The 23,117-nt window shown below is 53.8% G+C and overlaps 2 protein-coding genes and 1 long non-coding RNA gene across 7 annotated transcripts in view; 1 reads left to right on the forward strand and 2 right to left on the reverse strand.

Annotated features, from left to right (window-relative positions):
• LOC135406053 (TYRO protein tyrosine kinase-binding protein-like) overlaps positions 1 to 8,048 on the forward strand; it is a 47,324-nt gene extending 39,276 nt beyond the window's left edge. For 3 of the 5 annotated variants that reach the window (XM_064640602.1, XM_064640606.1, XM_064640605.1), the window contains 2 exons: positions 6,825 to 6,927; positions 7,217 to 7,466. Coding sequence is in view for 2 of the 5 variants with exons in the window: in XM_064640604.1 (XP_064496674.1) it covers positions 5,995 to 6,014; positions 6,825 to 6,927; positions 7,217 to 7,576 (483 nt within the window). In the remaining 3 variants the exon portion in view is untranslated. Of the gene's footprint in view, positions 1 to 5,943; positions 6,015 to 6,824; positions 6,928 to 7,216 lie in introns of those variants that run through there. The other 2 variants (XM_064640604.1, XM_064640603.1) reach the window with 2 other exon arrangements.
• Positions 1 to 23,117, reverse strand: part of LOC135406023 (neurofilament medium polypeptide-like) — a 187,087-nt gene that overhangs the window by 148,305 nt on the left and 15,665 nt on the right. Inside the window, exons 10-11 of the mRNA XM_064640549.1 lie at positions 21,347 to 21,514; positions 19,625 to 19,771 (exon numbers count right to left, since the gene is read on the reverse strand). Coding sequence (XP_064496619.1) covers positions 19,625 to 19,771; positions 21,347 to 21,514 — 315 coding nt within the window. The remainder of the gene's footprint in view (positions 1 to 19,624; positions 19,772 to 21,346; positions 21,515 to 23,117) is intronic.
• LOC135406165 (uncharacterized) lies at positions 5,436 to 7,283 on the reverse strand. Its single transcript, XR_010426185.1, has 2 exons — positions 7,190 to 7,283; positions 5,436 to 5,985 (listed from the first exon to the last, which is right to left on the reverse strand). It is a non-coding gene; the product is annotated as an uncharacterized LOC135406165 (long non-coding RNA).

Consider the following 23,117-nt stretch of genomic DNA (forward strand, 5'->3'; position numbering starts at 1 on the left):
TGGATCCAAAGATAAGGGGGCAAAAGACATTAGTAGCATTTACTTATTGATCAGTTTAACAATTATCAAGTGATTCAATAGCATTTGCCAATATTTTACCAGTGACTGAATTAGAGATTCCCAAGAACAACATTCACCCCACAGTCAATTCACAGCCACACCCAGGCAGAGCTGTGTGGACACATCAAGAGCTGGGGGTGGAAAGGTGCCTCTCCCAAATTCTCCTTGTTGTCAGGGAAACACTGCCACCAATCCCTTTGTGCTTCCCATCAGACCAGGGTCCCAGCTGGAGGAGTGTTTGTGGAGGGGGATCAGAATTGTCCTGGGCATCAGCGCCGCTCTTTGGAGTGTTGCAAACTGGAGGGTTCCCGAGCTGGGAGAGGCTGCCAGAGGTGTCCCACTGAGAGGGAGGTGCTGGGGAGCTGCCAGGGCCTCCCTCAGCCCTGCTGGGTGTGGGCTCACAAGGGGACTGGCTTTAGTCATCTGCTGAATTTCCATCCTGGTGGCAGGAATGACTGTAATTTCCCAAATATTTGGGAATTGTACCCAAAAGTGTTCCATTTGGGTTACGATTCAGGTAGGGAATGTTCCAAGGCTTTCATGGGATGACTGATTATCCTGTGTTCCCAAACCATTCCACTCCGGATTGTTCCCACCTGTATCATCCAGAAGCACCTGGTCCAGTCCAGGGACACTTCCCCACAGCCCTGGTCCAGTCCAGGGGCTCTTCCTTGCTCAGCTGGTTTGGTCAGGGCTTGTCAGGAGCTCCTGAGATCCTCGACCAGGCCTGAGGACAATGGGGGGAGGATGCACCACCACAGGGGCTTCTAAGAAAGATGGGGACAAACTTTGTGTAGGGACATTTCTGAGCACTCTCCAAGGGTTTTGCAGATGAAAACACTGTGTTCCTAGTCTGAGATAGTCCCAGGGATTCATTTTACCAAGGCCTGGAGTGGCAGAACATGGGGCAATGGATTTAAACTGACCTAAGGGAGCTTTCTATTGGATAAAATGAAGAAATATTTACCAGTGGGGCTGGCAAGAACTGCAACAGGTTCCAAGAGAAGTGGATGTGCTCTGAGCCTCATGATGGGCAGCCAGAAAGGGGATTTGGGGACTGGGCAAGACTTGTCCTGGGATGTCTCGGAAGGAACTAAAGCAAGGGGAGGATCCCAGTGGTCACTGGAGGAATAAGCACGAGAAAACAGAGAGCAAAGAGGCTGAAAAAGCTGGTCCTGTTAAACAGGAGGCTGGTCAAGACACGTCCTTGGCTGTGCCCTGCAAGTGATCCCCACAGCCTGTCCCTAAGTGGGGGCTGAGAATTGGACCCAACATGTGCAGGGACAGAGGGAGGGGTTTGTCCCCCTGGCCCTGCCCAGAAGGGACACCTTTCAGGAAGGGTTGTGGCCTTGGCTGTGCTGAGGGTTGCCCCGGGCAATGCAGCTTGGGATTGCAGTGGCACTGTCAGGGCTCTGCAGAGCTCCTGGCAGTTCCTGCATTTGTCCCCAGCAATGCCAGAGACCTGCAGGGGTTGCAGTCAAGCCATTGTGCTCTTTGGGACCCCGACTGGCTCTGCTGAATGGGAGCAGGCCTGGAGTTCCCAGGCTGTTCCTGCATCCAGGGTCGGGCCTGCAGTGACGTTTGTGCAGCATTCAATTGGGGCAGTGGCAGGATGGCCATGGATCCATTCCTGCACAAACACAATGGGGCTGCGTCCCAGGCAGGGGTAGAATGGGCCCAAGAATTTTGGAAGGATAAGGAGCAGGGAGTTTTGGCACTGTGGAACCCCATGGAACCAAAGGAACCCTGGGACATGGCAGAACCTCCTGGAATCAAGGGGACATTGTGACCCTGCAGCACCTCACGGAACCAAAGGGAGTCTGGGACGTGGCAGGGCCTGATGGAAATGAAGGAACCTCCTGGGAACAAAGGGACCCCTGGACACTGCCAAAAGTCAGGGAGACAAGGGAACCCCAGGACACTGTGGAATCTCCCGGAATCCAGGGGGCATTGGAATCCACTGGGGCCTCCTGGAACCAAAGGGAACATGGGACAATGCAGAACCTCATGGAATCAAAAGGACCCCGGGACTTTGTGGAACATCAGGGAATCAAGGGGCCAGTGTGACATCCCAGAACCTTTTGGAACCAAAGGGAACCAATGGGACTTTGTGGAATCTCATGGAATCCAGGGGCCATTGTGACACTGGGGAAAATGATGGAATCAGTGGGCCATTGTGGGCACTGCAGTGCTCTGCAGGGCCTTCTGGAGCCAAAGAACACTGGGAAACAGTGCAGCCTCATGGAATCAAGGAGCCATTGTCCCACTGCAGAGCCTCAAGGAATAAGGGATCCAATCTTTGCCTCAGATTTTGACAACAAATTAAATTTAAGGAATTACAGAACTGGGATTGAACCACTTTTGTCCCACAGGTTTTAATGATTGCCCAAATGAGAATATTGATATAAAATGAATCATTTATTCTTACAAAAGATCGGACAAAAATCTTAATCAGAATTATTTACTAGACAGTATAAAGGCTAAAACTACTAGTAGTACAGTATAAGATGGGATAGTGCCCTATATTGAAGCAATTATTGAAACAATTCTATTAAAGCTAGCCAAAAGAAATAATTATTACGTAGAGATCTGATGGAACTCACCCAGACCAACGGTCACTGGGAGATTTCTTTTGTTCAGCCTTGAGGAGTGTCCTTGGAGGGCATCCCCAGCCAAGGCAGGAATCTCCACACATCTACCCCAAGAAGGGCTGTGTTGGAAGAACCTGCCTGGATGAAAGGGGACTGGACTTCTCTAGTCTGAAGTGACTGACTGCTCCTCACAAATGGACAGGCCAGTTCCCAGCTTCTCTGTCCCACCCACCTTCCAAAAGCAGGATGTGTGTTTGCAGTTGGGTGAACCAGGCTGGTTTGAGCATCATCCAACACCAAACCCATTCCCATGGTGGCACCAGTAACTGGCAGATCTCACAGGCAGCTTGCAGGAGAGCTGGCACTGTTGGCATTGTCTGATGGCATTTTAGGCCTTATCAGGGCAGGCCCTCCTGCCACCCGGGTCGAGAGGTTGGCTGTGCAAGTCCATCCTGGAGATGCACAGGGAGCCAAGAGCTGGGCTCCTGAGTGACATCCAACAATGGACAGGGGGGTGGGACTGAGCAGATGAAAGTGTCTCAGGTAGAGCTGGACTGGCAGCACAAGGGGGAATTATTCCTGGCTCGCTGGGCCCAGGACACCTCAGGGCCTCAGGGAAGAGCTGCAGCAGGGGAGGCACAGTTAAGGCTGAATACCCTCTTTGCACTGGAAGGCATTTTTTGTTGCACAGGCATTTAAAAGCATTTCCCAGGACAGAATTTCGGGACAGGGGCACAGGTAGGTGTGGGGAATCCTGGCTGGGCCGGGACCCCTGGTATAGAACGAAAAACTGACTGAGAATAAAGGCCTTAGTGCTGACAGCAGGCACCCTGAGAAGAGGAGAAAAACATCCAGAGAACAAGGCCACTATTCCTGTGAGAACAAGGATACTGTCTCGTGGGAACGAGGACTTATTTTGAACAGAGTGACTGAGAAAAATATAAACATCAAAGGAAAAGAGGGACAGGTGCACAGAAATGTTGTGAGAAAGTAGAACTGAGGAAGTGCAACTAAAATCCACCTATTGGCTGTAAGAATTGCAGTTTGTGTGTTGAAATGGACCTACCTGTGTGGTAGATGTGTGCCTGAAGAGCTGTATTTAAGAGGCTGTAAACTGCAGCTCGTGGCTGCTGCTGCTGCTTCGTATCCGTCCCAACCACGACAGGTAGGTCCCAGCCTCACTTCTGAATACCTTTCTTTTTCTTTTCTTTGTGCCTTTCCACTGTGCTGCTGATTAAGCCTAAACTCAGACTCTGAAAGCAGTTGGCGGCTCATCAGTTGGTTGCGGTAGCAAGTAAAGAGCCTGAGGAGGGATCCTGCGGAAGGTTTGGGAGCATCTCTGGGCACAGGGGTGCCAAAAGGGCTCGGAAGCGGCAGAGCTGGTCCCCAGGGGTGCTCCGCTCTCCGGCTCCTCGTCTCCCTGCACGAGACACTCATTTCTCGGCCGAGGAGGATGAGGAAGGGAAGGAAAGCAGCGGGTGGATGCAAAGGGCTGAGCGAGCAGGCGGGTGAGGAGAAAGGCTCCTTTGGAAGAGCGAGACAATTAGGGCAAGTTTGGGATTAAAAGCGGAGGGGCAAAAAGCCGCGAGCGGTAATTTGGGACTGCAAGGTCTGCCGTCAGCGGGACCGGGAGCGGGCGAGGATGCGGGAAAGGCGGGGAGCGGGACGGGAACAGGCTCGGGGCTGCCGCGGAGGATCCCGCAGGTGCGGGAGGAGCAGCACCTGGGCTGCGGGAGCGCGAACGGGGCAGGGCAAAGGATGCTGCCCGCGGGTCGGGGACCGCGCCGGTGCCGCGCACACCCGCGGGCGGGCACCGAGCGCTGCCCCGGGGCCCGGCGGGGCTACGGCGGGGCTACGGCGGGGCAGCGAAGGGGCATCGAAGGGACAGCGAAGGGACAGCAAAGGGGCAGCGAAGGGTTAAGCGCGGCCGCGCCGCCGCCGCTCCGCCGCCCGCCCCCCGCGCACGGCGGGGCCGGGAGTGGGGTCTGCGCGGAGCCGGCCCCCGCCGCTGCCGCTCAATGCTGCGGCCGCGGGGCTGCGGGAGCCGCGGGAACCCCGGGAGCACCGCGGGGCTGCGGGAGCCGCGCCGGGCAGGGCAGGGCAGGGCAGGGCAGGGCATGTCCCCCCCGCCCGCACAGGTGAGCGCGGCTCGGCACCGGGAGCAGGCGGGGGGGGTTAGAAAGGGGAAAGAAAATAGGAATCAATAAGGAAATTAGGAAAGGCTGCGGTTCGGGCGAAGGAGAGCGCGGCCGCGCTGCGGGAGCCGGCGGGGATGCGGGGCCGGGCGGACGCGGTGCCTGCCCCGCCGGGCTCCCCGCAGTGCCCCCGCGGCTCCTGGCCGGGCGGAGCTCTGTGCGGGGCTGGGCGCGGGGTCCGCAGAGTCGGCCCGGGCGGGGGTCGGGGCGTTGCCCCCGGGCACGGGGAGCGGGAGCGGCGGGACCGGGAGCATCCTTCGCTCCCTCCATCCCTCCCTCCCCGCACGCGCAGGAATGCTCCCGCCAGGCTGGCACAGACGCGCGCACAACTTTTTGCTGGCTAACGCGGCTGGAGCTGAAGCTCCTTTCGCCTTCCCCAGGCTGATGCTGCTCCCGTGTCGTGAGCAACAAACTGCAGCGGGTTGTTTTATTGATCCCAGACAGGAATGACTTGCTCTCTGAACTACAGCTTAAAGGATGCTGCTTGCATAACAAGTGGGAAGAGTTGGGATCTTACATACTGATTATCCGTCACCTTTTAGGCTCAGCAAAAGAGGGTTTGTGGGTTTTTTGCAGGGAGGGTTCGATGTTCTGGTGCCACGTGATTTATTTCCCTTGGGTTAAGGAGTTGGCTTTGTCTGACAGTTCTGTGTAGTTAACTGAATTTAAAACACTCTTTAAAAATCAGAGGTAAAGACAAGGCAGAGTGAAGGAAGGCTATTAACCATCAGATAACTCAATTGCCTTTTTCTTTGCTCTCGTGGTCTTTGTGAGTTCTATTTGCTGGGCCCTGCTGGAGATGGCTGATCCCATCAGGGGCAGGGGTGGGCACAGCCCTGGTACTGTGCAGGCCCTGCCAGGGAAGATGCTACTCCTTCGAAATCCTCTTCTGGGTTTGAAAGTCCCTAAATGCTGCCAGGTCTCTTTTGAGGTGTGTTAGATTAGAGCAAGTGTGGGGTTTCTTCCCCCTGTGGCCTGCAATGCCCCCCTCCCCCCCCGTGCCAGCAGTTGGCAGACTCCCTTTGCTGCTGCTGCTGCCCTGGTGTTGAGCCCCGCGGTTCCCCAGAGGACGAGCCTCCCTTTGCAGAGGGTTTGGCGCGGGGGGAGGCGGAGCGGCGGCGAAGAGCGGCGAGGAGCGGCTGGAGGAGATGGAGGCCGAGATGGCGCTGTGAGGAGCGGGGGGAAGGGGCGGGGCTTTGTGGCCATGGCAACGGGGGCGGGGCCGGGGCTGCAGGGAGGGGAGGAGTGCCATGGCAACGGGGGCGGGGCTTGGGAGTGGCCATAGAAACAGGGGCGGGGCCTGGGTGGGTGTGGTGGTGGTCGGGGGGGGAGGCCTGAGGGTGGCCATGGCAACGGGGGAGGGGCTTGGGGTGGTGGGTGGAGCCTGAGTGTGGCCATGGCAACAGAGGTGGGGTCGCTCTGGTGGGTGGGGCTTAGAGGCAGGAGGAGCTTTGGGGTGTTAATGACTGTGGGCGGGGCTTGGAAGTTAATGGCGATAGTGGGTGGGACTTGGGGCAGTGGGCGGGGTTTAAGGGTGTCCATGGCAATGGGGTGGGGTTTGGGGCAGTGGGAGGAGTTTGGGTTCCTATGGCAACAGGGTTGGGGTCTGAGGGGTTGGGGTGGGCGGTGCTTGGTTTCCCGTTGCCATGTGGGCGGGGCCAGGGGCTTGGTGATGGGGGTGTTATTGGGAGGGCCCTGGGTGTTACTGGGAGCACTGGGAGGGTGCTGGGGGGTCACTGGGGTGTTACTGGGAGCACTAAGAGGGTGCTGGGGGGTCACTGGGGTGTTACTGGGAGCACTGGGAGGGTCACTGGTGTCACTGGGTTGTTACTGGGAGCACTGGGAGGGTGCTGGGGGATCACTGGGGTGTTACTGGGAGCACTGGGAGGGTGCTGGGGGGTCACTGGGGTGTTACTGGGAGCACTGGGAGGGTCACTGGTGTCACTGGGGGGGTGTCACCGGTGCCCCTCCCCCCCAGGTTCGAGCAGGAGGTTTTGGGGGCTCCAGGCCCCACCCCCGGGGACCCGCTGGCCCCGCCCCCCATCCTGCGGCCAATCATCGCCACCAACACCTACCAGCAGGTGACCTTTGACCCCCCGAAAATGATCCCTGACTACCCAATGTCCCCAATGTCCCCCAATGTCCCCCCAATGTCCCCCCAATGTCCCCAATGTCCCCCCAATGTCCCTCAATGTCCCCCCAATGTCCCCCCAATGTCCCCAATGTCCCCAATGTCCCCCCAATGTCCCCCCAATGTCCCCAATGTCCCCAATCTCCCCCAATGTCCCCAGTGTCCCCCCAGTTGGAAATGTTTGCCATCATCCAAACACAGGTACAACTCACAGCTGTCCCTCCTCACGTCCCTCGCAGGTCAGCAGCGACATCCTTGGAGGAGCCTCAGGATTGCTCCCTGCAGTGATCCCTGCTCCACCCTTGGAATACAGAGCAAAATCCCAGGGAATGCTCCGTGCCTGCAGCTCTCCCGCTCTGGGCTGTGCCTCCTCCACACAGCTTCTCCTGGGAAGTTCTCTGCAGCCCAGCACAGGAGGATCCAGCTCTGCTCGCGGCCCTCTGCTCCTGGAGTCGTCGAGGAGCAGCTGCAACAATTCCCCGAGTCCCATTCCCGCCTTTCGGGACGTTTCCTGGGAGCTCCCTTTGTCCTGTGACATGTTCCAAACCTCCTCAGATCCCCCCGAAAACTCCCCCAGGACCCCCCAAACCCTCCTGTGACCCCCCAAAATCCAGCAGAGACCCCCAACCCCCCCCAAATCCCTCATACCCCTCCCAAATCCCCCCAAATCCCTCATGTTCCCCCAAATTCCCCCAAATCCCTCATGTCCTCTCAAATCCCCCCCAAATTCCCCCAAATCCCCCCCAAATTCCCCCAAATCCCTCATGTCCCCCCAAATCCCCCCAAATCCCTCATGTCCCCCCAAATCCCTCGTCTCCCCAAATCCCTCCAAATCCCACTCCCACCTTGCTGGCGAAGCACAGGGAATTGATGGATTCCCCAAAATTCTCCTCCAGGGGGAAAATGGTTACTAACATGTCTCCAATTTCCCCTCTCCCCCTGGGGAGGGGAAATTTGGGATTCAGGGAGGAATTTGGGGATTTAGGGCAGAATTTTTGGATTCAGGGAGGATTTTGAGGGAAATTTGGGGGTTTAGGGCTGTCTCATCATCGGACATCCTTGGATACCGGTGTCGCTTTGTTCGGGTCTTTTCCATCTGGTGTCTGGTCTCCTGTAAAACTCAACTTAGGGCACAGAATTAGTTTTTCCCCAGGGCTAGGTTTCCTTGAGGGACACATTGGATCTCTCCATCCTTCCTCATAACCCACCAGGTATTTCTGGGCCCTTGAGCAAAAACAGTCCCACGACTGGGTTTGTCTTGGCCTGAGGGAGGAGTGATCCAAAGGGCCTTACCTAACATACCTTTGAGATGGATGGCTGGAACTTTGTCTCCATCTCCAGTGTGGAGGGATTCTGCTTGGGCAGGACCAGCTGGGTTGACAGAGCCTCTAGTGTTGACGAGCCAGGTGGCCTTGGCTAAGTTCTTATCCCAATTTCTGTAAGTTCCCTCACCTGGTGCCTTTAGGGTTGTCTTCAACAGTCCATTACACTGTAATGTACTGAACCACTGCTCCTGCTCCTCCTCCCGCAGACGCTGCTCCAGCTCCGACTCCAGGGAGCTGCGGGAAAGTCCCAGAATTTCTCCCTGAATCCCCCCCAAATTCCCATCAAACCTCTTCCCAAACCCCTCCCACAGCTCTGGCTGGAGGGGGATTTTCAGTGGATCTTTGACAGATTTGGAGTGGGTTTGGAAGGATTTTTGCTCCATTTCAAAGGATTTCAGCTCAGTTCTGCAGGATTTCCTGGGATTTTGAGTGGATTTCAGGGGGATTTTGAGGGACTTGGATGGATTTTGATGGCGTTTTTTACGGGATTTGGGCGGACTTTGCTGGATTTGGGGCAGTTTCGGGGGAGGTTTCGGGGCTTTGCTCACCGTACTCTGGAGCTCAGGGTGCTCTCTCTCCTCTCCCGCTCCCTGAGCTCCTGATGTAGAGTCTCTGTGGACTCCTTGAGCTGCTCCCTGGACTCCTGGAGTATCTGGTTCTTTTGCTCCAGGCTACATTTTTCTTTCTGCAGTTTCCGGAGTCACTTCTGGGCCTGGCGCAGCTTTTCCCGGAGCTCCCACATCTGCACCCAGAAGTCCCAGGGCGAGCATTTGGGGGGGCACAGGGGGCTCCTGGGGGGACACCTGGGGTTGGGGACATCAGTCCATTACACCTTTCTACTTTTCCTGCAGCAGGTGCCTGATATGGAATGTGATAGACCCATTCAATCCCATGCTCCTGTGCCCAAGGGGCTACTGGGCTGTTCTTGAAATGAGTCCCGTTGTCTGACTCAATCCTCTCTGGAGTGCCATGTCTCCACAGGACCTGCTTCTCCAGACATAGAATGGTGTTTGGGCTGTTGCATGTGGTACCGAGTATGTTTCCAACCATCCTGTGGTTGCTTCCACCATGGGAAGCACACAGCGTTTACCTTGGCGGGTCTGTGGCAACATGATATAGTCAATCTGCCAGGCCTCCCCATATTTATACTTCTCCCAGCGTCCACCATACCACAGGGGCTTCAACCTTTTTGCCTGCTTAATAGCGGCACAGGTTTCACAGTCACGGATAACTTGAGGGATGATATCCATGGCTAAATCCACCCCTCGGTCTCGTGCCCATCTAGGAGTGGCATCTCGGCCCTGATGACCTGAAGCATCATGGGCCCATCGAGCTAGGAACAACTCTCCCTTCTGCTGCCAGTCTAGGTCTTCTTGTGATACCTTGACCTGTGCAGCTCGGTCTGCCTGTCTGTTCTTAGCATGTTCCTCATTAGCTCGTTTCTTGGGCACGTGGGCATCTACAGGGCAGACTCTCACGTTCAGTTTCTTCACTCTGGCAGCAATGTCTTGCCACAGATCAGCAGCCCAGATGGGTTTTCCTCTACGCTTCCAATTCACCTCTTTCCACCGGTCTAGCCACCCCCACAGGGCGTTGGGTCTCATCCACGAATCGGGGTACAGGTAGAGCCTTGGCCATCCTTCTCTCTCTGCGATATCCAGGGCCAATTGGACTGCTTTGAGTTCCACAAACTGACTCGATTCGCCTTTACCTTCAGTGGCTTCCGCCACTCGTCGGGTGGGACTCCAAACGGCTGCTTTCCACTTCCAGCTCCTCCCTACAGTACGGCAGGAGCCATCGGTGAAAAGGGCATGGCGTGTCTCTTCGTCTGGCAGCTGATCAAATGGCAGAGCTTCTTCAGCTCAACTTGCTGGTTCTCCTTCTTCTTCTGCCAGACTGAAGTTCCCACCTTCAGGCCAGTTGGTTATGATTTCCAAGACGCCAGGGCGATTCGAGTTCCCGGTTCGGACACGTTGCATAATCAAAGCGATCCACTTGCTCCACGTGGCATCGGTGGCATGATGCGTAGGGGGCACCTTCCCTTTGAACATCCAGCTCAGGACTGGTAATCGGGGTGCCAGGAAGAGCTGTGCTTCGGTACCAATTCCCTCTGAAGCTGCTCGTGTGCCTTCATACGCCGCTAAGATTTCCTTCTCCACAGGGGTGGAATTGGCCTCAGAACCTCTGTAGCTTCGGCTCCAGAAACCCAGTGGTCGCCCTCGCGTCTCGCCAGGCACCTTTGGCCAGAGGCTCCAGGAGGGACCTTTATCTCCAGCTGCAGAGTAGAGCACATTCTTTACATCTGGTCCCGTCCTGACTGGTCCAAGAGCAATTTCTTGCTTGATCTGCCTGAAAGCTTGTTGTTGCTCAGGACCCCACTGGAAATTGTTCTTTTTACGGGTCACAAAGTAAAGAGGGCTGACAATCTGACTGTACTCTGGGATGTGCATCCTCCAGAAGCCTGTGGCTCCCAGAAAAGCTTGGGTCTCTTCCTTGTTTGTGGGTGGAGCCATGGCTACAATCTTGTTGATGACGTCTGTTGGTATCTGGCGTCGTCCATTTGCCATTTCACCCCTAGGAATTGGATCTCTTGGGCAGGTCCCTTGACTTTGCTCTTCTTGGTGGCAAAACCGGCCTGGAGGAGAATCTGGATGATCTTCTGTCCTTTCTTGAAAACTTCTTCAGCTGTGTCCCCCCCTCCAATGATGTCCTCGATGTACTGGATGTGTTCGGGAGCCTCACCCTTCTCTAGTGTGGCCTGGATCAGTCCATGACAGACGGTTGGACTGTGTTTCCACCCCTGGGGCAGGGGGATCAGGCCCAGCCAGGTTGGGGTTGGGAAAGGCAGGTCCTGCCTGACCAACCTGGTCTCCTCCTCTGACACAATGAGCCCCTCAGTAGCTGAGGGAAAGGCTGGGGATGTGTCTCTTGTGACTTCAGGAAAGCCTTTGAGCCCATCTCCCCCTTTTCCACTCCAACTGCGTCTCTCCTACACTGGGGGGGCAGGGGAAAGACAAACTCTCTTAAATTCCTGACCTATAAGAGAATGTCTGATGGTTGCCATGGGAACTGACATGGGCAATGCGAATGTCTGCTGGTTGCCATGGTAACTGACCCTAGCAACCAGAATGTTTGCTGTTTGCCATGGTAACCGACCGTAGCAACACAAGTGTGTGATGGTTGCCATGGTATCTGACTGTAGCAGTGGGACGTATGATGGTTGCCATGGTAACTGAGCGTAACAATGGGAATGTATGATAGTTGCCATGGTAACTGACCGTAGTAATGGGACTATACGATGGTTGCCATGGTAACTGACCATGGCAATGGGAATGTATGATGGTTGCCATGGTTACTGAAAGTAGCAATGGAAAATGTGATGGTTGCCATGGTAACTGACTATAGCAATGACAATGTACAATGGTTGCCATGGTAACTGACCGTAGCAATGGAAATGTGTGATGGTTGCCATGGTAACTGACTATAGCAATGACAATGTACAATGGTTGCCATGGTAACTGACCGTAGCAATGGAAATGTGTGATGGTTGCCATGGTAACTGACCGTAGCAATCGAAATATGTGATGGTTGCCCTGGTAACTGACTGTAGCAGTGGGAATATACGATGGTTGCCATGGTAACTGGCCGTAAGAAATGGGACTGTATGGTGGTTGCCATGGTAACCGACCATAGCGATGGGAATGTGTGATGGTTGCCACGATAACCGACCATGACAATGGGAATGTGTGAGGGTTCCCATGGTAACTGACTGTAGAAACGGGAATGGATGCTGGTTGTCATGGAATGTGACCGTAGCAATGTGACTGTTGGCAACTGATGCTTGCCATGGTAACTGACTGTAGAAACGGGAATGTATGATGGTTGCCATGGTAAGTGACCGTAGCAATGGGAATGTATGATGGTTGCGATGGTAACCAATGGTAGCAATGGGAATGTATGCTGGTTGCCATGGTAACTGACCGTAGCAATGGGAATGTATGATGGTTGCCATGGTAACCGACTGTAGCAACAGGAATGTCTGATGGTTGTCATGGTAACCGACCGTAGGAATGGAATGCATGATAGTTGCCATGGTAGCAGACCGTAGCAGTGGGAAGTATCATGGTTACCGTGGTAACCAAACGTAGCAGTGAGAATGTGTGATGGTTGCCATGGTAACTGGCCATAGCAGTGGGAACTAGGATGGTTGCCATGGTTACTGACTGTGGCACTAAAGCTGCATTATATGGGAAAACTGTTGTTTAAACGTGTCTTAAACTGGCTCTTTGTGGTCTCTTTGCAAACACGTGTTTCTTCTTCCCAACACCCCCCACGACAACTGTTATTTCCCATGCAGGAGTGTCCTGGGAAGGTGTCCTGAGGTGTTTCCCATTGGACCTTGTTAACCCCTTCCTGTGATTGGGTGTTCCTGTAAGCCCCTTGAGACTTGTAATTGGTTAGCCTGTGATTCTCCCTAACCCTATAAATGTAACATCCCCAACAATAAACTCCCTCTTGCCTCCTCTCCACGCCGGTGTGCTGTCTCTGTACCAGCCATGGGACCACGTGGGTGCTGGGGGGAGGGGAGGGCACCTCTCCCCTCCAGGCTCGGGGCCTGAGAAACCCCTGAAGAAACCCCTGGAGTTCCCTTTCCCCGTCCCTCAAGACGTCGGAATGGTTCTTCAGATGGAGGTGGAACTAGAACTGGGCTCCCCCACGTTGTGGGTGGGGAAAGGATCTAGAAATGACTGGAGCAATGGGAATGTAGGATGGTTGCCATGGTAACTGATCATCTCAATGGGAGTGTATGATGGTTGCCATGGTAACCAACCCGAGCAATCTCTCCTAGTTGCAGGGGCTGGGACCAGTTTATCACTGGGGAGGGACAACCAAAACTGTGTATTTTACACCCTCTGGGGCATTTCTGAGGGACAATTAAGAATGGATCCTTTGCAGCAGCTGCCCAGGGCCCACCTGCCACCTCAGCCCACAAGCTGGCCATGAAAGAACTGTGCAAGGAGTGTTCCTTTGCCTTCACACCCAGGACTCTGCTGTCAGAACTCCCCTCTGGGGAGACATTAGCACCTTCATCCCCAGCCTGAGGGGTCATCTCTGTCAATGGGCCGCCTTGGACTGGCAGAACAGGCAGCTGCAACACCCAGACCATCACACACTCCAAAAATACCCCGTGACTCAGAGTTAAATCACCCATTGTCAAACTCCCTGCCCTGGGGGAGGTGCTGCACATCCCCACCTGAACCTGAGCACATTTACTCTTGGGCTTTGGGCACTTCTGCTACCACTTGTGGCATCGAGAGGAGGAGCAGAACTCCAACAGGACTGGGATTGGAACTCTCCACAGCACTGCCATCAGTACCTCAACACAACTGCCACCATCATCTGCACCAACAGCTTTTCCTTTCCTTTCCCTTTGCACCCTGGGGGCCAACGTGGTGCTCAGCACTGTTCTCTTCTTGTCCCAGGCTGCTGGCTTATACAGCTGTTTTTGTGGGTTAGAACCAGTTTTCTCTGTATCATTGTATTTCTTGTCATCTTCTCAGGAAATTGTAAGTCTGACTTGTAATCCCTGGGGTGGGTTCATTTCTCCCTCCGGTTTCCTTTTAACCCAGCACACGATGGGAGCGTACGATGGTTGCCATGGTAACTGACCCTGGCAAGGGGGCTCAGTGCCGTTGCCCACGGCTTCCACTTCTGCAAATTGGCTTCACTCACCTTCTCCTGCAGCAGCCTCAGCCACTCGTCGGGGGGCCCTACACAGCAGCTTCCCACCTCCGTGAGGTTCTGCAACAGCCCAGAGTTCCTTTGGCCCCACAAGGTCCTGCAGTGTCCCGATGGCCCCTTGATTCCGTGAGGCTCCACAGTGTCCCAGGGTCTCCCTGCTTCCATGAGTTTCCCCAGAGTCCCAGGTTTCCTTTGGTTCCATGAGACCCAGATGTGAAGCCGTGGTCCCTCGATTCCACGAGGTTTTGCAGTGTCCCGATGGCTCCTTTCTGCCCTCAGGTTCTGCACAGTCTCAGGGTTCCTCTGCTTTCAGGAGGTTCCACAGTGTCCCGATGGCCCCTCGATTCCAGGACGATCCCAAACGTCCCAGGCTTCCTTTGGTTCTAGGAAGCCCTGCATGTCCCAATGGCCCCTTGATGCCATGAGTTTTCACAGTGTCCCCATTTCCCCTTGCTTCCATGGGGACCTGCACTGCCACAACGGTCCCTTGATTCCATCAGGTTCCAGTCTCCCAGAGCTTCTTCATCTCCGTGAGACTCCGCAGGGTCACAATGGTCCCTTGATTCTGTCAGATTCAACAGTATCCCAGGATTCCTTTGCTTCCCTGGGCCCTGCAGAGGCACAATGGACGGTTGATTCCATGAGGTTCCACGGTGTCAAAATGGCCCCTTGATTCTGGGAGGTTCCACAGCATCCCAAGATTCCTTTGGATCCACAAGGCCCAGCAGTGTCACAATGGCCCCTTGATTCCATGAGGTTCTTCAGTGTGACAATGGCCCTTTGTTTCTATGAGATTCCACAGTGTCCAAGGATTCCTTTGGTTCCATGAAGCCCTGCAGTGTCACAATGGGTTGTTGATTCCGTGCAATTCCCTGTCCCTGCACTGACCCAGCTCTGCTGCCCCACAGATGCTGGACCAGGAGGGGAAGGCCCACGGTGCAGGGCAGTGCACTGGGACTCATCCTGGAAGGGACCTCGGCAGGTTTCTGGGCCAAACCAAAGCACAGCCAGTGCAGAAAGGGACACAGGGATGGGCAGTTTGTGTGCTCTGCCACCTCAGGGGGAGATGTAGAGCTACAGGGACACCCAGCCCAGGTGGATCCCTCCAGGAGATGGTTCCCAGGTCTCATCTAGGCAGTGGGTGCTCCGGTTTGATGTCCACTGGTGGTTACACCCACCCACACCCACACCAGTCTCATGTGCACACACACCAGTCTCACCAGAGTCTGGCCCCCCAGAGAACACAAGACCCCATCATTTGTGCTTCCCACTCCAGAAAGTGGCACTTGGACCTCCCTCCAAACCCAGAGCACAGAGTTCCCTTGTCCTAAAAAGTTCTTGGCAATGGAGGGATGAAGCAAACGGGACAGACTGTGGGGATCCCTTGCTGGGCATGGCCAGGGATGGGCACTGACCACTCACCTGTTTGCACGTGACCAGTGAATCCGAAAAATCGGCCCGAAAGACTGCTCAGAGACATTCTTTTATCTTTAAGCAGCAAGGTAATTGTTTATTCAACGTTGGGAGCAAGCCAGCTCACACTGGACAAACTTGCTCAACTTGAAAGTGCAAAACTAAGCCATTTTATACGCTTTAGATACAGGGTTACCTCATTTATTATACATATTAATAAGTAGGCTGGTCTCTGGGCAGAGTCTTTCCAGACATGCCCAGTCTTCTACTGTGGGGTCTTCTCCTCAAGCCTTCATCCCTCTGGTGGTCGCCATGGACGTCTTCCTCAATTTGACCTCTTCAATCAGGTGACCTGAATTCTTCAAGCTTGCAAAATCCTGGCTCTGGGCCTTCTAGATCTTATTCAAACATATGGGTTACCTAATTTATTACTGTGTGTGTACTACTCCTATTCTTTCTAGAATAAGGCCTTTGGTCCAGTGACCAGAACAGAACATGAGATTAACCAGTGCTCCCAAAATGTTCTTCCAGCAAAACAGCTATAGTCAGTTACCATGGCAAACGTCATACTTCCCACTGCTACGGTCAGTTACCATGGCAACCATCATAAATTCTCATTGCTATGGTCAGTTACCATGGCAATCATCAAACACTCCCACTGCTACTGTCGGTTACCATGGCAAACATCATACATTCCAGTTGCTACAGTCAGTTACCATGGCAACCCTCATACATTCCCATTGCTACAGTCAGTAACAATGTACACCTCAGCCTACAAGCTGGCCATGAAAGAACTGTGCAAGGAGTGTCCCTTTGTCTTCACACCCAGGACTCTGCTGTCAGAACTCCCCTCCAGAGAGGCATTAAATGCCTTGGTCTTTTCCTCATCCTCGGTGACAATGTTCCCCCCGGTGTCCAATAAAGGATGGAGATTTTCCTGTCCCCTTCTTTTGTTGATGATGTATTATATAAACCCTTTTTATTACTCTTTACAGAAGTAGCCAGATTGAGTTCTAGCTGACCTTTTACCTTTCTAATTTTCTCTCTACATGGCCTAACAACATCCTTGTACTTTTCCTGAGCTGCCTGCCCCTTCTTCCAAGGGTCATAAACCCTTTTTTTCCCCCCCAGTCCCAGAAAAATTCCCTGCTCAACCAGGCCAGTCGTCTTCCCTGCTGGCTCATCTTGCAGCACACATGGACAGGCTGCTCCTGTGCCTTCAAGATTTCCTTCTTAGAGTATGTCCAGCCTTCCTGGACCTCTTTGTTATTAAGGACTGTTTTCCAGGAGGCTGTCTCAACCATTTCAGTGTCCTGAACAGGCCAAAGTCCACCCTCCAAAAGTCTAAGGTAGAAGTTTATTGACCCCTTCCTTACTTTATTGATCCCTTAGAAGCTGGACCGGGACGGCCAGACAGAATGCAGAGGGGGTGACCTTGGCCCCCCCGCTGCTGCTGCTTACCCAATTGGATGAACAAGATGATAACCATAGCTGTTGTTTCTTTATTTACTTTTATTTCAATTTTGACATTTGTTCCTTGCATAATTATCTGCATTCAAAATTTGTTATTAAGGAGTGTTTCAGCTAATATCATCAAAGAAAACAAGAAAGGGGGTGATGCGGGGAGCATGGAGGAGGAAAGGGAGAAGTTTGCGAGGTGGAGAAGGCAGCTGCGAGAGACCAGAGCTGAAGAGGTGACAGAGGAGGACGTGGATTCTGGGCATTCAGTGTCCAATTATGAAGATTGAGACAGTTTTACAGACTAGGACTGAACAGAATTGTTAACAAAAGTTATGAATGAATTGTACCCCAGTTTATGTCAAATGTTTTCACAGTTTTTCCCTCATGTTTATTACCTATTTTCTGATTGGCTGCAATCTGCTGCATTGCAGATGTTTTCCTCATTGGCTCCTATTTCTCCCTTATTCCCTCCTTTCCCTTCTCATTGGTCTATGTTCCTGCCTGTCCTATGCTCCTCCCTGGTTTCTGGAACCTTCCCCTGCCACCCTATAAATAGGGGTGGCACACCCTAATAAAGCTGCAATAGCTTTGAGCTACCACTCTGCACGAACCCCCGGCTGTCGCGTCTTCTTTCCCCTGCGACTGTGACAGATGGTGCCCAACTAGCAGGGCAGAGTGGTGGTTCTCTTACTCTAAGGGAACTCCTCTGCCTGCGCAGGGCACAGGCACCCTTGGAAGACCGGTGTTGCCCCGGCCTCAGGAGGAACGTGCTAATTCTACACTTGTGCTGATACACATTAACTAAAAACAGAAGCAGGAAAGAAGACAGGTAATGCGACTGTAGTAAACATGTCACAGAAAAATCAGGATTGCAACTGAACACTTCATTCTCCGGGTGAAATGGTTCCCCACTGCTGTACATCCCAGATTCCTCACACACACAAAATGTTAAACCACTTAAAATCCAGGATTCCCAGGACTCTACCCTGAGACTTTGTGTAGAGCTTGCTGGGTAATTCAGCTCTGCTCTGGGTTGCGCTTTGGCTGCTGTTGCTTTCACTTGTTGAAACCGGGCAGTGGATGGATCTGCCCTGGCACAGGAGGAACCAGCTCACAGGAGGGAGAAAAGCCCTAAAAATTGTCTGTCTTCTGGCAGCACGAGCACTTCCCAACACAGCGAGCCCAGGGAGTGCAGGGGGTGGGGGGCCAAGCTCAAGAGAAATGTAATGAGAGCCAGACTAATTTTGTTGATCAATGCTTCACCTGCTCAGGAGTTGTCTATGCATCTACATCAGTGCCCTCATCTTCTGATGCACTTTCTATCAGCACACCTGCAAAAGATTAAAGAGCCAAGAGGAAGTGAAAATTAAACACACACAGGAACTGGGTAGAGATCCAGCTACATCTGACTTTGTAGGTTCTGAAACTTGTGTTTTCAGATGTCTCGTGCCCTGTACAGAATCACAGAAACACAGACAAGGAGAGGTTGCAAGGGACCTCCAGAGATCATTTGGTCCAACTCAGATGGGACACCTGGAGCTGGGTGGCCAGAACCTCCTCCAGGGATTTTGAATATCTCCAAGGATATCTCCACAATCTCTCTAGGAACTGGTCCCAGTGCTGAGTCACCCTCACAGTAATGAAGTTCTTCCTCGTGTTCAGGTGGAAATTGCTTTGTTTCCCTTTCTGCCCATTGCCTCCCATCCTATTACTCAGCACCACCCAGAAGAGCCTGGCTCCATCCTCCTGTCCCTTCAAACACTTGTGTCCACTGATGACGTCCCCTCTCAGACTTCTCTTCTCCAGACTAAACAGGCCCAGCTCCCTCAGCCTCTCCAGCCCCTGATCATCTCTGCAGCCTCAGCTGGACCCGCTGCAGGAGCTCCATGTTTCCCTTGTACTGAGGAACCCAGCACTGGACACAGCACTCCAGATGTGCCTCACCAGGGCTGCTCCTCCCTTGGCCTGCTGGCAAAGCTCTTCCGAAGGCAGCCCAGGCAGCCTTGGGCCTTCTTGGCCATTGCTGACCCTTGGCCAACTCTCTGTCCACCAGAACCCCCAGGGCCTTCTCTGCACAGCTGCTTGCCAGAGGGTCAGCCCTGAGCCTGGACTGGTGCCTGCCCTTATTCCTGACCAGGTTCCTTGAATTGCTTGGATGGGTTGACTGCAGCAGGGCTGGGGAAAGAGCCCAGGCCCTGTGAGCCTTCCTGAGGCCTTGGCAAAGGCCTGGGGGGCAGGATGGGGGGTAGGGATCATCCCCCTCCACGTCTGCAGACAGCATCCGTGGGCCATGGGAGACAACCCTCTGTCACGAGGAAGGTGAGTGCGTGGGAGGACTGGGAGTGGACACCTTTAGCACCCATCGGGTCAGAGCTGTCCTCACTGCCCTCAAAGACAAGGGAGAGAAGAGGGGCCTTGACCCCCTGCAGGGAACACTTCAGCATGGAGCTGTTTCAGTGTCACGGATCACAAAAGCTGTTTGTTCCCCGTGTGCAGAGGCCCAGACAAGTGGCCTTTAGTCACGGGATGGATTGTGGTGGTGATTCCCAGGACTGAAGGCAGCTTCTCTGGGCCTCTCCCCATGTCAGGGCCGTCCTTCTCCATCCCCTTTGAGGAGCTGTGCAGGACGAGCTCTCAGAGCGGTTTGCCTGTAGTGCAGCTTTGATGTTCAGAGAGATGGAAGTGCTTGGGAATGGCCCTGCTCACCTTGTTCTATCTCCATTTCTGCTCTGGGGAGCTGAAGGATGTGCTGCCTCCCATGTAATTCACGTTCCAGAATTCTCTGGAAGAGCTGCTGGAGTTTCTTGTCCATCTTGGATTCCTGGGCCTTTGCCATTTTCTTCATTTTCCTGTCTGTGAAGGCAGAACAATGATCCTGGGTCACTGACTGTGATGGCTTTGCACAGTTACTGGGGGACTGAGATTCTCAACAAGTCACTCCCCTTTTGTTTCAACCTCTCCCTACTCTTCTCCAATAATTAAGGGACATAATATAATATGTCTTTTCCATATAATGAAGAGATAAAAGTACAAAAATAACAATTTAAAAAGGAAATAGCAGAAACTCCAAAGAAACAAGGGAAAATGGTTTAAGCCAAAAAGGCAGAAACTGTTTCCTAGTCCCCCCAACCCAAGACAGAAAAGCCCCAAAAGCCAGCTGCCATGTGGTTGCCCCAAGCAAAGACAAAACATTGGGAGGCTCCCCTGCCCTCTGGACCATGGAGGGGAAGAAAAAAAAATTAAAACAAACCATAACAAACAGGTACTCAAAGACCCGCCCTCCAGGATGAGGGGATGAGGTGAATATTCATCACAAAGCTCCACGCCCTGGCTTTGGAACCATAACACTGATGCTTCCTCCTTGAGAGGCAGACCAGCTCTCTGACACAAGGATGCCCAAAGGCCCAGATTTAAGCTCCCTGCCAGAGGGTCTCTTCTCAGGGCTCTCCTCTGGGTGCATATTTTCCTTCCTCACTCCCCCTCAGAAATCCTCAGCTCACAGGAATTCAATTCTGTGATGGAGGTACAATCTGCAAATGGTTTTCCCTTTGCCCTCTGTCCTTTAGCAGGGAGGGAACAAGAAACTTGGAGCACATTTTCCTCCCTTTTCAACCCTTCATTCGTGCTTTCTGTAGCTCAATTAAATATGGCTTCAGCTTTGAAAAGGGGGCCACAGGCTTCATTCTAAGGCCACAATGGCCTGAGCCATCAGGAGGTCAAGGGGTTGCCCTGGACTGCTCTGGGCTGCTCACTGCCACAGTTTTGCTCCTGCAGCAAGAACAGGACCCCCAGGCAGGTGAGGCCCATCTTGTCTCACCTTTCCCTGCCCGGGGTGCAACAGGCTGTGCCCCAACACACACTGTGTCCTGCCTGAGCCAGGCCCAGGAGCACCATCTGGGGCTCAGCAGGCCCACTGGGGTGTCTGTGCCCCCGCTCACTCCTTCCCTTCCCAGCACCAGCTCCTTCAGGGAGAGCTGTTCTCCACAGGCCCCTGTGCTCAGAGACACCTGCAGTGCTCATGGAGCTGGGTCTCCTTGGGGATCTTCAACAGGAAGACAAGGCTGGGATCACATGTGCCCCAACACGGCCCCAGGAGTGGGGAGTGGGAGAATGGGAGTGGGGAAAGGGAGAGAGACGCTGACAGGACTGCAAGGGGGGAACCTTAACAAGGATCAGGGGATCAGAGAACTCACAGCACACACTCTCTGCAGAGATGAGGGAGACAAGTGTGGCCATGACCACCTGCAGAGAACACTTCAGCAGGGAGCTGTTTCAGGGTCAGGCAGCACAAAAGCTGTGCCCCATGTCAGGGCCGTCCTTCTCCAGCCCCTTTGAGGAGCTGTGCAGGACGAGCTCTCAGAGTGGTTTGCCTGTAGAGCAGCTTTGGTGCTGAGAGAGATGGAAGTGCTTGGGAATGGCCCTGCTCACCTAGTTCTTTGTTCAGGTCTGCTCTGAGCAGCTGAATATCCTGCTTTGTGGATTCCTGCCCTTTCTGGAGATCTTCACACATAGTTTTCATTTGTTTGCAGAACTGCAGAAGGGTCTCCTCACTCCCGGATCCCTGAGGATTTGGGGTATTTTTCTTTTCTGTCTTTCCTGTGAAAAAATAGACAGGTGTCAGTGGCAGACTGACACTGTTCCCTTGAAAGGGAGACCACCCATCTGCCCTAAGAATGCTCAGATCCTCTGTTTTCAAGTCTCTTCTTCAGGGTCTCTTCTCAGGCCTTCCTGCAGGTTGTCTTTTTAACTCCTCTCTCCTCCTGAGAAATACTCACTTCAGAGGAATTAAACCTTGCACTCAAGGTGCAACCTGAAATGGGCTTAATTGCCTTATTTCTTTAGGCAGGGAAGGAACAAGAAACGCACACTCAGGTCCCTCATGTCCAGCCTGTTTACTAATTTGTGTGCTCCACACTTCTTTTTCTTTAGAGAATCCTTCCTAATTCAACAGCCTTGGAAAACAACTCACTAATTCCAGAAAAACAGGGCTGGGGAATTCCCAAGCTGATGCACTGTGGGCACCATCAGTGATCTCTTGCCCATCTTTCAAATCCTTTCCCACCAGGATTTTGCTCCAGGAAGGAGCCTTGATCTGTGTCCTGCAGCTCCAGTCTTCCTTGGGACATGGAGCCTGTTTTCCAGGTTTTGTCTGTGGAAAGGAGTCTCAGCAGCACTGTGAGCCCTCAGAACCATGGGCTTGGAGCTCCTGTGCTGCTGGGGAGGAGCACTGACAGGAAGCCCCCTGCCCCCTCACTCCCCAAGGGCCTGGCCACGGGGGAGAGCCCAGGCCCTGCTGATTTCCAAGGGTTCCTTGAGGGAAGAACATTGCCCTGCCCCCATGCCAGCTGCAAAGAGCAGGGACAGACAAACAGCTGCCTTAGAACCTGGGCAGGATGGGAGCCAGCAGAGCCCAGGCTGTGCTGGGCAAAGCCACTGCCGGGGCAGCTCTGCACCCTGGGGGCCTGGACACCTGCCCAGGGGTGGGAAATACAGTAGAGCACTTCTGGAGGCCCTTGGAAGTGGGAATTTATGGACAGATGGGACTATTTGGCCTCACTGTGCTGGGCCCTCATGCACAACAGGCCTTTGTCTCTTCTCTTTGTTCGGCAGGGTTTAGTTTCCAGGTAGTGTGGGCAAGTCCTGGCCCTCACCTGCACGCAAAGGCTTCTCCCTTTTGGGCCTGGAGGAAAGCCCAGGAGGAGATTCCTCCTTTAGTGGTGAAGGGAAGGAGAGGAAATCCCAGAAGTGCTGTGTTATGTCTTTCAATCTTTACCAATTTCGAGGGATACCCTCTGCTAGAGCGGGACATGAGGTCAAAGAGGGACGTCCCTCTGACCAAAGTCACCCCACCCCAAAGGCCTCCTGCTGTGCACTGAAGGGTTTCTGCAGGTAATGTGCTCAGGGGAGAGACCTTGACTGGCTTTGCCTCTGCCAGGGGTAACACAGAAGGCAGCAGCTGGGACTCACAGGGTCTCCTGCTGCCAAGGTCCCTCAGTGCAGTCTGGGCAGTGCCAGCCCCAACAGCGACTGTGACCTGCAGCCAGGCTGGAGAAAAGTGGCTGCCTCTCCCTCCAGTGCCCAGGGGGAAGAAGATGGCCACCCTTTCCTTTCTGGTCCTCTGATTTTTCCTGTCAAGCCCTCGACCCCCAGGATGAGGGGATGGGGTGGACATTCATCACAAAGCTCCACGCCCTGGCTT

Source organism: Pseudopipra pipra, chromosome W (assembly GCF_036250125.1).
Source record: "Pseudopipra pipra isolate bDixPip1 chromosome W, bDixPip1.hap1, whole genome shotgun sequence".
NCBI lineage: Eukaryota > Metazoa > Chordata > Aves > Passeriformes > Pipridae > Pseudopipra > Pseudopipra pipra.